General features: G+C 32.2%; 1 protein-coding gene across 2 annotated transcripts; it reads left to right on the top strand.

The window, feature by feature from the left end:
- Positions 1-11,542: 11,542 nt before the first annotated feature.
- Positions 11,543-14,444, top strand: LOC108346969 (serine racemase). Of its 2 annotated transcripts, none has more exons than XM_017586046.2 (7): positions 11,543-11,645; positions 12,214-12,404; positions 12,561-12,647; positions 12,724-12,954; positions 13,500-13,573; positions 13,674-13,860; positions 14,013-14,444. In XM_017586046.2, exons 2-7 carry the CDS (start codon positions 12,229-12,231, stop codon positions 14,263-14,265), a joined length of 1,008 nt encoding a protein of 335 aa, XP_017441535.2. In that variant the 5' UTR covers positions 11,543-11,645; positions 12,214-12,228; the 3' UTR covers positions 14,266-14,444. The 2 variants fall into 2 exon arrangements, with proteins under 2 accessions (XP_017441535.2, XP_052727936.1); XM_052871976.1 differs by having other exon boundaries at positions 11,617-11,645; positions 12,110-12,404.
- Positions 14,445-14,838: the final 394 nt, after the last annotated feature.

The following is a 14,838-nucleotide window of genomic DNA, read 5'->3' as shown; positions in this document are numbered from 1 at the left end:
AAAATGAAATAGAAAAATAGATTTTATGCATAAACTTTCTTTGATTTAAATCTTAAAAATATTTTGTAGTCTTATAATATATTTTTTTTCATGTCTAAACAAAGGGAAAACGTTGGTCATGACGTTTCGTTGACTATATGATAAATCTATTTCAGCAGAGAACGAGAAGAACAGACGAAAAAACAAAATAAATAATTTGTGTTCAGAGTAAACGAGGTTGTTTTGTAATTTAGTAGTTAACACTGAGTGTTGAATAACTTTATAACACCGTACACAATGTAAAACATTATTCATGCTCCACAGCCTTTACATCATACCTAAGTTTAATACTAATTCTGTCATTAACTAGCTCCTAATTCATGGCTTACACGTAAAACTCACAACGTTAATTAAAAAAGAAGAATGATAACAGCAAGAGCAAGCCTTTGTTACTAGTTGTACCTTCCCGCGACCTTATACTCCATACATTCCCTTTTTTTTTTTTTTCAAATATCCATATATGTATATATTATCCTTCAAGCTTAGGTAGCTTTCACCATTACCTCAGTACTTAAATTCATCATTTTTTAAATATTTAATTAGTAATTAAATTTTTATACTTACATTTTTTAATTCTTTTGCCCTTTATATTTATTTTTGTTTTTAATTTTATAAAAAACTCAAAGTGATCATTTCGTTATTGTTTGAAAGTGTTATGTCAAAATCTAGATTGGTTATATTTTAAAATTTATATAATCTTTTACTTTGACTCAATTGATTCAACTGAATCATTTGTTTAGATTGTTTTGAATTGTGAGGAATATGAACTAATTTGGTGTTAGTTAACTTGATAGTAAGTAGTGCAAATTTAAAGTATTTGTTAGTGTTTGAATAGATTGAATGATTGAATTATGAAATTGTAGTATATGAGTTATAAAGTTGGTTTAATGATACTGTTTAAGATGCTTAAAATCAAAGAACACTCGTTGAATTAAGTTAGAAGAGGTAAAGTAGTTAAATATATGTTGAACCATTTTAAACACAAAGAAATGAAAATACGATGTTTATCATGATATTGAGCGAAACTTGGAGACCGTTGGGTGCCACTCTGATAGAGAGCTCCACAGTTTTTGGCATTGGATGTCACTCTAGTTTCGCTAAGTGATAATGATAAGTTTTACCATTATCTAAGCATCCTTTTAGTGGTAAAATCAACTCTTCTCTAGCTTGAATCTTACTTAATCCTCTCTTTTATCTTATTTTTATAAATAATTGTGTTTAAGGCTACTTTAATGTAATTTCATCACTAATCCCCTTTTTTTGTAGCTAATGTTGTGTTTGGAAGAACCGCCACCAAGGTATAGAGCTGCACTAGCCATAGAAGAAAGGGAATCTGCACGAAATAGGAGAAATAATTGACGCAGAAAGCTTGGAACTAAGCGTCCAGACCTGACACTGAGTGCCACCCCTTAATGATGAAGAATTGTTGATTTCAGTGACCAAGGTTCTGAGCGCCCAACCCCAGCACTGAGCGTCCATTTTCCAGAAACTATGGCACAGAGTGCCTACACCGAGTGTTTCTCTTTTATGAAGGTCAAACATGGAGCTTGTGGAAACATCTTCTTCTTCTTCTTCTTCTCTAGGTCTCCTTCTTTCATCTTTCATGTTTGTAATCTATAAGGTTCTCCATGGAAATGGAGAACCAAACCCATCTTGTTAGGGATAGATGTAGACTCTAAATTCTTGTGTAATTGATGAATGTTTTGATTATATATATGTCTTTTCCTTCAATTGCTAGTTTTTTGTTTCCAATCTTAATGCTTTCATGTGAAGAAATATTCATAAATTGATTTGTGGTTCATGAGGTATGTGGACGTATTTTGTGTCCTAGATCTGAAACAAGAGGAGTAATGGGTGGATGGATTCTAGGGATAGAACATGATTCATTGGTTATCTTAAGATTCTAGTTCTTAATGCGAGTTTTTCTTATTAATTGATCATGAGATTGATTGTTAGTAGGGGATCTAGGCTTTTTCACCTAAGGGACTAAGGTTAGAGTAATTTTGTGGGTTGACATTAGTTAATTGATGGCGAGAAATAAGTGAAACCTAGCCTTAGAAATTTCAATTCATACCATTTATAGTCAATTCCATTTCTAAGTGTCTTCAAACACTAAAGTCCAACCTTGTAATTAATTGTAAATTTATCTTTTTGCACTTGTTTGTAAATTGATGTGTTGTTCATGAATCTAAACGATATGTCAATTGTACAATTCTCTAGTATTACGAGTTTCTTGGGAAAGCGATACTTGGTCTTGCCATTTTATATTATTTGAACAATTCAATGCACTTGTCGGAACCAGGCAACAAGTTTTTTGCACCGTCGTCGGGGACTCGTGTCAATACTAGACTTTTGTGCAGTTTCTAACTTGTTTAAACTTTATTGTGTATATAGAATTAACTCTTTTCTTGTATATAGATTTTTAGTTTTAATTGGGCTAATTTATGGCTTTAGTTTAGTTGTCTCCAAGTGTATGTAAGACAATTTTCACATAAGGAGGACTGCAACCTCAAAATCTTCATGTAGGCTGTGAAATTGAAGGAATCATGATGTTACTTGAGGACAACAAGCTTTAGCACAACAAGCAGTCCCAAATTTATGATGTTACCCGAAGGTAGAACCTTCAATTAATTATGAAAAGTTTATGTGGTTTTCAAAATGGTTATTTTCTCAAAAAATAACAATACAAAACAACATCGAATAAACAAAATATATTTTTTATTTTTAGGAAGCTCCACAAGGATTGACCTCGCTTCTACGTATTCTCATCCAAAACATGAGAAATTAGGGGTATGTAGTTCTTTTAGAAATTTTTCATTGAAATTTTTCATAGAAATTGATTTTTATGAGATGATTTGAATTTTAAGGAAATTTTAGATTTTATGGAGATGAATGTGACAAGGATATGCCTTGCTCTTACGTATCTCCACTCTTGATGGGAAATCAAGGATCACCTAGTTCTCACATAGATTGCTTGAGAGAATTTTGATATTATTAGCTTTTTGGATATTTTTGTATTTTTTTTGTACTTTTGTTATGATTGAGAAAGAAAGATGTTCTTGAAAGTTATACAATTATTTTTCTTGTGTAGTTTTGTAATTTTATATCAAAAACTTCTTTTTTGTAATTTTATAATTTTATCTTTTTTTATTTATTTATGAACAACAACATTTTAAAAAGAAAGAGAATATTTTAAAAAGAAAGTCAACAATAAAAGCTTTAAAATCTATTTTTTGGGATTTTATAAGTTTATATTTTTATTTTATTAAAAACAATATATAAAATAAAAATAATATTTACCTAAATATTTAAAATGAAACAATAATATTATGAACATAATTATTTAGAACAAAAGTAACAATGTTATTTAAGTAGATGATTAATATATAAAGTAATAACAACATTTACAAGAGTATTTAAAATAAAACGATAATATTATGTCCATAAGTATATAAAATAAAACAATATAGTAATAATAATATTTACATAAGTATTTAAAAAAATCATAAAATAACTCTCTTATTTACATAATAATTTTTAAAGAAAAATGTAAAATAGAAAATAAATTTAAACTACATTATATGCTCAAAACACCAAAAAAAACTATTTTTATATCTTTATAATGTATTCTTTTATTTAAGAAAAACAATATTCACACAACAACAAAATATTAACAAATAAAAAAAATTATTTAGTTATTTACAAACAAAGATGTTATTAATTAACTCTAAAACTACTCTTTTTAGTTTTATAATTTTGTCTCCTTTTTTATCATTTTATACCTTTTTCATTTTTTTTTTGTCTTTTGTTTTTATGGTTTTTATTGTGTAGCAAATAAAACAACACAAACAAGTTCTAAGGAGAAATGTGGCCCAATACGCATGTGGGTACCTCACCTATTTTACCCTGTACTCCCATTTTTCATATTTGTCCTTCATTTATGAAAGTCAATTGAAAATTAATGATGAATTAATGATTTTTTAACAGCCAACAATCCTAAATTTTAACCATAAATCTCCTCTGATGGTATAAATCCTACCCTACATGCACCCCTTTCCTCTTTTTAATTTTTCACTTTCATGACATTTTACTGTTAAATTGTTTTTTGAGTTGAGAGTTATAAGGTTATAGAGTGGTGATTGTGATAGGTGTGCTGGTGGTGTGGGTATTAGATGAGGAAAAATGTGGTCAAACACAGCTCGTGAATGTTAGTTAATATTTCAAGTAAACATCTTTGAACTGCGGTTGTTCAAAATCGGTTGTATATAGTCGAAGTACGAATTTCGGCTACCTCCAACCGCACTTCAAACTACAGATTAGGAGAGTCGCACTTGGAAGTGTGGTTGCATTGCGCAACATTTTAAACCGAGCCTACGCATTTGGCATGCTTGTTTATTCAACTTTAAGACCTATTTTCAATTGTGGCCACTTTCTAAATTATGAATGTAGGAGGCAAATAAGATGTACAAATGAAAACTACCAATATTAGTTCTTCTGCATGATGGATGCAGTATTGGAGTACCTATTTCAGTAATCATAAATCAGTATTAGGCAAGAAGCAATGTATTTATTTGATTTTCAATAGTACATATATGGACCAAAATTGACTATAAGGGAAGAGATAGGAAAAACCAAAGCTTTACAAGGATGTGTTATTTTACGGCATTCAAAATATTGCCAATACATTGTATTCAATAAACATAATGCACAAAAGTATTATATAATTTTGTATTTTGAAAATAGTGATTAAAGGAAAAGGAGAAGCATACATGTTCTGCAATCACTTATTCCAGGCATATCAGCTGATATTCTGAGAGAAGAGCACTCGGAAGCTCCACCGCAACATTTAGTTTAGAATATTTTTTGTTATTTAGTTTAAAATAATAAGTAAGAAAAAAATTTAGAGATAATAATAATTATTTAATTAAATAAATAATTTAATAAAAATTACAAATTACAAATTCAAAAACAAAAATAAATAAATTAAATAATATAATATACATAATAAATAATATATAAAAAAATTAACTATGCATCTGTTTACTTTTATGTGATTTAACATTAAATAGAGTATGCAAATATTGGTTGCCATTGTGAACACGGGTTATATTTTCATTTTGATTTCAGGATGTTCAAAAGGGAATTGATATTGGTTTAGTATCTTCAGAGGTTTTGCAGAACTTCTTTGATCTAGAGCATTATCCTCTGATTTCAGAACTCACTCACCGTTTCTAGGTAAATTTTTTATTTGAAAAATACTCTGCTTTTAATCATGAAAAAATTCATCACTTCGTTGCCTTCATATTCCTACCTCTTCATCAGGCTCTTCTTTATATAGGGTTTCAGGGAAAGATTGGTTGCATATCCCTCAGAAAGACATGGTTATGGTGCACCACGCGCGCCTTGTCGTGATGGGGGTCGGAATCTGGACTGGGTTGCTGCCGGTGGCGATTTGGGTGGCTTCATGGCGGCGCGGTTGATGGTGAAAGGTTGGTCTGGTGGTGGCTCGCGGCTCTTTCCGACAGCGAGGATGGGGATATCGATTTAGGTCACGCACCCGTCGAGAAGATGGTAGCGGCACCAGGAGGGTGATGGAGCTGCGATGGCGCGATGAAGGAGAAGATGGTGTCGCGATTTGGGCGAAGGTGGTTTTGGCGGTTAGAGACGGTACGTGATTGGGACGTGGTCGAAAGGGGATGGACATGAGGATAGGTATGGGTTTACAGGTTGAGCCATTGGAAAATGTTTTGATATGACGCTCAATGTGATGAATTGAAACTTTTGTATGAAATGAATTTTTGACTTGATTATCTTGTGGTTGGAATTATGTTTGGTTTGATGATGAATGAAATGGAATTGTAGAATGAATGATGGAATAACAGGGCATGAGGACGGGAAAAACAGGGTGACACTAATGGAGGGGCTGTGGTTAATCCAGGTTATGAAGAAAGTGAATCCCAGTCTCCCTCGTGTAGCTCGTGATCCCCCCACAGTTTGGGTGCATGCGATCCTTTTTGTAAAGGGATTTCTTGAATATCTGTCATTGTGATGTTGGTGACCAAAATATGCAGATAAAAAATTTTACCCAGGGTTGAACATGTGAATGGTGATTACTCATTGTTTTTAATATTTTTTATGACATGTCCAGGACAAGTTCATGGAAAAGGGATGAAATAAAATGACCGAAAGATGGTGGCCGGAACATATGAGCAAGGACAAAGATGGTGGCTGGACAGCATTTTTGACTAAAGACAAAACAAAATACAAAATAAAAACAAAATAAAGAAAAATAAAACTAAATAAAATAAAACAAGTAAAATAAAATAAAAAATATTAATAAAATAAAACATTGAGCATTTGTTGTGTTTTTGTGAGTAGAATCACAGATATTTTTAAGTGGATTGAGGGCAATTAAGTGTCAAAGCATAAGACCAAAGAGAGGGAAGCAAAAAGGGAGAAATTGGGAGTTCAGCGCCCAAGCGCTGGCCTCTGGGCGCTCAGCACTAACGCCACTGTTGGTAAAAAAAATTTATTGTGGGGCCCACATGCTCCTTTTACAATTGCTGAACTCTAATTTCACTCACATTTGCGCTGCCAGGCTCTAACTCTCGCATAAACCCTCGCATAAACCCCTTTTCTCTCAAACATAACACCAAAAATCTCCTTCCATTCAACCATTCTTCATCTCTAATCTCAAATTCCTTCATCAAATCATTTCGCCTTCATCTTCATTACATAACCCATCATTCCATTCTTCATTTTTGGATTAGATTCGACCCTTTGCATGGAGTAGCAGCTGCTCCCTCTCAAGTTTTTACACCTACAAACTCTTGCTCTTCAATCTTCTTCTATCAAGTAGGTTATTCTTGTTTCTACTTTCTTTTTTAATTTTTGATCGTTGAGTTTTGTTTTAAGTGCTTTTAGGTTCGTGCTTTGTTGTGCTGCATTTAATTGGTCATTTGGACAATTAGTTTTGTAATTGTGTTGTGAATTTGTAATATTCTACGTCACCCATGTCAACACAGAACCATCTTCATTTTCATACCCTTTATACTGCCACCAATCATCACACTCTTCATCTTTATGTATCTTCATTCACCAACATCTCTTTAACGTGCATCCAGAAAGCAAACAATAATGTTACTTTGACAACATTTTAACACTTATTTGTGATTTGTCTACGTTGGTGTTTATGATTATTATTATTGATTATAAAGTAATTTTGGATCAATTACAGAATGACATGTAGATGATGTTAAAATATTGTCAAAAAATATTGTCAAATATCATTATCCTTTTAAATTCTTAAGTAAATAATATTGTTATTTTTAGAGCTGTCAAAATGGGTCACAACCCGCAGGCCAACCCGGCCCACTACGAGTTTGAGTCGGGTTGGGTTTGAAAAAATTGTATTTGTTTATGCGGGTCAGATTTAAACCCGGCTCATTTAAACCCGGCTCATGCGGGTTGAACCCGTGGTGGGCCGGGTTGGTCCACCAATCCACCTACCTAATTTTATTTTATTAAAATGAAATTTTAATTTTATAACAAATATTTATTATTTTCTTTTTGCTTGAAAAAATTATTTAAGTTCTTTATTTTCAAAATTAATTAAACAATCATGTTCGGAGTGAAATTTGGAAATGAAATTTGTTTAGATTTGAATTATAGAAAGTTTGTAATTTTTTTTTTATTTTTAAAAAATTGTAATTAAGTGAGCCAACCCGTTTACCCACCAATCCGTGGTGGGTCGAGCCGGGTTCAAATTTTTCTGCCTCGCTAATAAATAAGCCGGGTTGGGTTGGCTCACTAAGTGACCAACCCGTGGTGGGCTGGGTCGGGTCGGGCCGGGTGGCCCGTTTTGACAGCTCTAGTTATTTTATAGTAAGCTTTTATATAAATAGTGTTGTGATTTTGTAAATAATATTATTTTTTTTATTTTAAATACTTAAGTAAAAATTATTTTTATTTTTATTTAGTATTAAACGCTTATGTAAATATAATTATCATTTTTAGAATTTAGTTTAAACATTCATGTAAATATTATTTTCATATTATAAAAATTGAAAAAAACAAAAGATAAAAAGTAAAAATTATAAAGTAAATATATATATATATATATATATATATATAAATGAAACATGTGAGCCAGAATCATATAAACCAAACTTCTTTGGGTCTCATTCTTCTTCCATCTTCCATGTTTGTAAGCTTTAAGGCTCTCCATGGAAATGGAGAACCAAACTCATCTTGTTGGGGGTAGATATAGCCTCTGAATTCTTGTGTAATTGATAAATGATTTGATTATATACATGTATTTTCCTTCAATTGCTAGTTTCTTGTTTTCATTCTTAATGCTTGCATGTAATGAAATGTTCATGACTTGATTTGTGGTTCATGGGGTACGAGGACGTATTTTGAGTTAGATCTGAAACAAGAGGCCTAATGGGTGCATGGATTCTAAGGATGAAACGTGATTCGTTGGTTGTCTTAAGATCCTAGTTCTTAATGCGGATTTTTCTTATTAATTGATCATAAGATTGATTGTTAATAGGGGATCTAGGCTCTTTCACCTAAGGGATCGAGGTTAGAGTAATTTTTTGGGTTGACATTAGTTAATTGATGGAGAGGAGATGAAATTGTGTATACACAATAGTGAAATAGGTGAAACCTAGCCTTTGAAATTTCAATTCATACCATTTCTAGTCTATTTCATTTCTAAGTGCCTTCAAACACTAAAGTCCAACCTTGTAATTATTTGTAAATTTATCTTTTTGCACTTGTTTGTAAATTGATGTGTTGTTCACGAGTCTAAACGAGTTGTCAGTTGTACAGTTCTCTAGTACTACGAGTCTTTTGGAAAAACGATACTCAATCTTACCATTTTTATATTACTTGAATGATTGGATGCACTTGCCGGAACCACGCAACACTGAGCATACTCAAGTCAAGGGCATCAGGGGTTTTTAGCATCGAGCTTTGTCCAAATATCGTTGGGTGCTTACTTCACAATGAGCTTTGATGGGTTGGAACATTGGACACTATAGATACCGTGGACGCTCCTTTCACAGAGGGCTCCAAGGGAATTAGTGTTGGACATTGGTGGAGTGGCACTGCGCGCGGGGTTTAGCATTGAGTGTATTGTTTGCTTTTCAGGTTCTGAAATGTATTATTAGTAATGCTTTGTGAAATATGATTATTATCTTATGCATTATGATGTTAATGAAAGTGATTGTAAGGATAATTGTTTTAATCGTGTAAGTATAATATAAGTATTGAGTATAAGTTTTAAGAATAAGGCACCTTAACTCTACTAAACTAACATACTCAAGAGAGAATAAATTATCCTTTCACATTACATCTAATCATTCACAATAAATTATATTAAATATTTATAATTAATATAATTTATTTTAGTTTTTATCAACTTTCATCACTTAAATATCTTTCTCTATAAGAGAGTAGTAAATAATAGAGTTATGACAATTTTGTCAAGAAATTCATATTCAATATGCATCATAAAATCATGCACAAGATAATATTTCCTCTCTAAAAATAATTACATTCACATCACATATACTTTTAATCAACAATCTTGATAGATTATGGGTATTAACGTAACTTTACTCACCTCTCACATATATTATTGGTAGATTATGACTAATAGTTTGACTCTACTTGACCTCTCAAACATATTTTCGATAAGTTATAGTTAATGACTTGACTATACTAGCCTCCCACACATATTTTCTTTTTAAAATATCAGTTCACTAGTTTTCATAGCAAAATCTCTTCCTTAATAAGCATAGATAAAGTGTAGAAATTTCAAAAACTTAGGCCCTGTTCGTTTAAAGTGATTTGGGGGAGATGATTTGAATGGATTTGAGTGGATTTGAGAGTAATTTTTTTGTTGTTTTTTTGAGTGGATTTGTGGGTAATTGAGAGTGAATTTGGAAGTAAAGTTTGTGATAATTAGTGTAAGATTTGATTGATGTGATAGATTTTAAAAATTAGTTTAATTGGTAGAAATTAAAGATTACCAAAATGCCCCTAGTTATAAAAGTAATATAAAATGTTATTTATAAATGTTATATTTAATTGTAAAAATATTTATAAAGAAAAAAAAATTATGAATAATTTATAAAATTAATGCTTAAAAATTATAAAAATTAAATAATCAACTTATTTTTAATAAATTAGAAAATATAATATACCTAATTTTAATTTTATTAAGATGTAGATATTTTTAAATTATAATATTAAAATAATTATAAAAAAACTAAAAATTTATAGCCTGTAACCGGTTACGCGTTTGCGTAACCGATTACGGGGAGGTCAGCGGAGGGTTTGAATTTACGAAGAGCTTAGTTAATTTTTTTTGGTTGTGCTGATCGCTTTTGGGGTATTTCAAGTGATTTATTTGTTGATGGGAAGGTGATTCCTAGGCCACAATATAGATATTCGGAGAGGCAACCCCATGCAGAGGCATGTCTCATCCGTGATTATTAATACCATAAATTACTAATTGAAACTTCTATAAATTTGTTCCATACAACATTGCCAATGGGAAACCCAGATTGATGATCGGCAAAGACCAATACTAGAGGACAAGAGACTACCTGAATGGTAATCTTCAATTCTTTATTCTTTATCCTACTTCTACAATATGACGTTTTCAGAGTTATGTGCAGGTATCCAACTTGCGTAACCGGTTACGAAAGTGTAACCGGTTACGCCAAAATTTTGTAACCGTCACTTCTGTGTTATACTCTGCTGTAACCGGTTACACTTTGTTGTAATCGGTTATCACTTCCCGCTGTTTTCACGTTTCGTTCCGTACAGGGCATATGAGTCTTTGTGTATTAAATCACAACAAATCTTCGCAAATTGGCGAGATAAGTTCAACCGTGCTATCTCGCAAATCAGCGTTATTCCATCGTTCCAAATCGTCGCAAATCATCGCAAGAGAACAACGTTCGTTTTCGAAATCCATCCTCACTAATCACCATAAACAATTATTTCCTTTCAAACGAACAGAGCGTTAAGCTTGTCAATTGATCATACTCATTGCTAACAAGCTAATCCTTAGAAGTATTTTCACTAGTTCCATGTGAGTCTTTGATTTTTTATTAAATTAATTTCTTCTGAACTTTTATTAATTTTTTTTATCATAACTAGACGCTTTCACTTTTACATGATGTAATACATATAAAACTCATATAAAAAATGTCTGTGATACAATGTCAACCTAGGATTTTTTTTCAAGATTATTAAACTAAATATTATTTATCTTTCTTAAAAGAATGTTTTGAGAAAATAAAATTACAAAATCTTAACCTAAAACTTCACTCTTTCTATAAAATTTCAAAACATTGATTTTAAATTCTACAAAATATTTACAGGAGCCAAAATGAAAAGAATCACTTATTCTACCCAAATTTAAAACAGACTCAAGCATGTGATTAATGTCTTGAAAATTTTAAAAAGAAAACAAAACAAAAAATAGCAAATGACGCAAAAATATTTGGGCGGAGATATTAAAAGGTTGGGAAGTGGAAATGAGAATGAGGAGGAGCAGGAGAGCCACCAACCAGAACTGCTCGATAGTAAGTTTCGGATTTCGAACCTCTTTTCTCTTTTCATTTCAGTTTCAGAATCTCTTTTCTGAAGATTCTAGTGCTTCACTTTTCAAACATAAAAGATTCGCCTTGTCAGATTCTTATAAACATTCAACGATGTACCAGTGTTTTTCATCCATGTTTGTACCAATTTTCCCCACACTTCAATTGCCCCACTCTATTATGGAAATTTTTAGTTTGAGATCATAAGAAAATTATCTGGTATTGAGTCTAATCTCCTCTTTTTTTCGTACAGATTTGAGATCAATAGGTTTAGAAAAATTTAGATGAGCTGGGTCTCTAGCATTTGTAACTTTTTTGACACTGTAACTCACTCAAATGGAGGTTAATATGTCGAGTTACCTACAATATATGGAAATGATGTTGTTTGGTAATAGTGGGACACATTGCTACAACTGTTTGATGGTGTGCTTGACTGTTTGTTTGGATAGTTAACTCACTTTCACTGGGAAAGGCGAGCATTGATGGGTTGGTGTTAAACTCTGTTTCTAACAAGGATAGAAGTACACACTGATCTGTCTTTGTTGACTTTCAGAGACCAGTTACTTAGATGGAAGAAGAGGGCAAAATAACAAAAGGAAAATATGCTGCTGATATTTCCTCCATAAGAGAAGCACAAGATCGAATCAAATCATTGGTTCATAAAACTCCGCTTCTGTCCTCCACCTCGCTGAATGTTTTGTCAGGAAGGCAGCTCTACTTTAAGTGTGAATGTTTACAAAAGGGGTGAGAAGTGGATATTTTATGAATTGCACTGAATTTTGGATTTTATTTTTTATTTTTTTTCGGAGTTAATGGTGTACTTTACAATCCCTCATAATTTTGTATAAGTGAAGAAGAAAAGATGATGACATACTTTCTCTTGTATTCCATGGCCATCAGGGGAGCTTTTAAATTTAGAGGTGCCTGCAATGCTGTGTTCTCTCTCAATGATGAAGATGCTTCTAAAGGGGTTGTAACACACAGCAGGTTTGATAGTAAACATAGATTTCTTTTTTCTAATCAGAATCTGTCTAGCTCTTCTGATCGTGTTCTACAAAATCAGTGGAAACCATGCTGCAGCATTGGCTTTGGCCGCTAAACTACGGGGGATCCCTTCATATATTGTTATTCCAAAAAATGCCCCAACTTGCAAAGTTGAGAATGTAAAGCGGTATGGTGGTCAGATTGTCTGGTCTGAGCCCTCTGTTCAATCCAGGGAAGAAGTTGCAAACAAAGTGTGGCAAGAAACTGGTGCTATCTTTATACATCCGTATAATGATGGACGCATATTAAGGTACAAGTACAATGTTGATGATTGTATAATTTGTTTCTGTCTAGATGCCCTGCCATTCAACTCTTTTGGGGGATAAACTGGGAGTGTACCCATTCTTTTCATAGGAATTTACCAATTAGATCATGTACCATTTGGCCAATCTTTTTCCAGTTCTTAAAAGAAGAAGCTCCTTCAATTGGCATCTTTGTATTGAAGTTTTTTTTTCTTGTCTTCTTTCAGTTATCGCTTCTCTGGATTTGTGTTTGAACTAACTTGTTCTTTTTAAAGAAAATCCATAAAAATCTGGGCCAAATGCAACCTAAGTGCTGCTTTGAGCTTTATTTATTTCTACAGGCCTAGCTATAATTCATTGACACTTGAGCATCTCTTCTGATATTCTTTTGTCATTATTTTTATTTCTCACCTCACTTCTGAATTATTGCTAAGCTGTTAGATAAATCTGTTCCATTCAACATAAGAAACTTGATATATTACGTAGGCTCATGCTTTAGGAACTTGTGACTTGCAAACAGTTGCACTTTTAACATATTGCATTGTTGTTGCAGTGGACAGGGTACCATATCCCTGGAGATTCTGGAGCAAGCCCCACATTTAGATACGCTAGTGGTACCCATAAGTGGTTTGTTCACTTTTTTACAGTCAAGCTGTCAACCAAATGCTGTAAAATTTGCATTAATTTGAACATCTGCTTCTTGGTTTGTCAACTAATGAAAATGCAGGTGGTGGTTTGATATCTGGAATAGCATTGGCTGCCAAGTCTGTCAACCCAGCTATTCGTATTTTAGCTGCTGAACCTAAAGGAGCTGATGATGCCGCCCAATCTAAAGCAGCTGGGAGGATAATAAGATTGCCTGAGACAGATACTATAGCTGACGGTCTTCGAGCATTTCTTGGAGATTTCACTTGGTAAAAAATTCTTTAGTAATTAAGATAGTAAACTGAAAATAAAGTTTTGGCTCCTTTTTTGTTCTCTGTCATAAATTTTCTTCAATTTACTATTATTTTACAGAGGAACTCTCTTGATTTGTTGTCCTTGTTACCATTTTATGATGGAACAGGCCTGTAGTACGAGATCTTGTTGAGGACATTATAACTGTTGAAGACAGTGAAATAATCAAAGCTATGAAACTGTGTTTTGAAATTCTTAAGGTTGTTGTAGAACCAAGTGGAGCAATTGGCCTTGCTGCTGTTCTATCCGATACCTTCCAGAATAATCCTTCTTGGAAGGAATGCAACCACATAGGAATAGTACTTTCAGGAGGCAATGTTGATCTGGCCGTGCTTTGGGATTCTTTGAAGAAAGGGAAATGATCTCTACTTTGCTTATGTGGACCTTCATTACTCTAAATATGAGTGTAAAAGCGATCTAGTTTTTATGATAAGTCGTTTCCATTGCTTCAGGTTACCTTGTTGGGATTGAAACTCTGATTTTGTGAAGAATGATTTAGAGAGTCGTTCATTCGAAGGAGTATTCAATTGAGATTTCAAAAGACTTTTTTACATTAAAAAATAATGTGGATTTTAAAAGATTTTGTAAAAGGGTAATGATTTTATTTTACTTTAAAATACTTTTATCGTTAGAATTTTGTAATTTGGGTTTGAAAGGATTTATAAATATGAAATTGTGAGATTTGAAAAGATTTTATCATATTACAAGAATTTAATTGATTTCATATATTTTAAAATATAAATCATAATTACTTTTCATCTTTATTTTCTTTTTGGAAGAATGCATTTTTACATAATATTTTAGTGGCAGATAGTGTTGATATTAGAGTAAACTATCAAAGATACAAACATTTGATATTAGACTAGTAAGTTATTATTAAAAATAAGAAATGATTTTATTATTTGCTATACATTGTCTTAAGTAGATAGAATGTT

The sequence above is a fragment of the Vigna angularis genome, chromosome 1 (genome assembly GCF_016808095.1).
Source record: "Vigna angularis cultivar LongXiaoDou No.4 chromosome 1, ASM1680809v1, whole genome shotgun sequence".
NCBI classification, from domain to species: domain Eukaryota; kingdom Viridiplantae; phylum Streptophyta; class Magnoliopsida; order Fabales; family Fabaceae; genus Vigna; species Vigna angularis.
This window is presented reverse-complemented; position numbering and strand designations above follow the sequence as displayed.

Bases quoted from the DNA above. Each gene is read 5' to 3' on its own strand.
- LOC108346969 (XM_017586046.2), top strand. From the start codon at position 12,229: ATGGAAGAAGAGGGCAAAATAACAAAAGGAAAATATGCTGCTGATATT. The intron at 12,405-12,560 runs GTGAGAAGTGGA...CATGGCCATCAG, and splicing joins TGTGAATGTTTACAAAAGGG to GGGAGCTTTTAAATTTAGAG. The intron at 13,861-14,012 runs GTAAAAAATTCT...ATGATGGAACAG, and splicing joins TTTCTTGGAGATTTCACTTG to GCCTGTAGTACGAGATCTTG.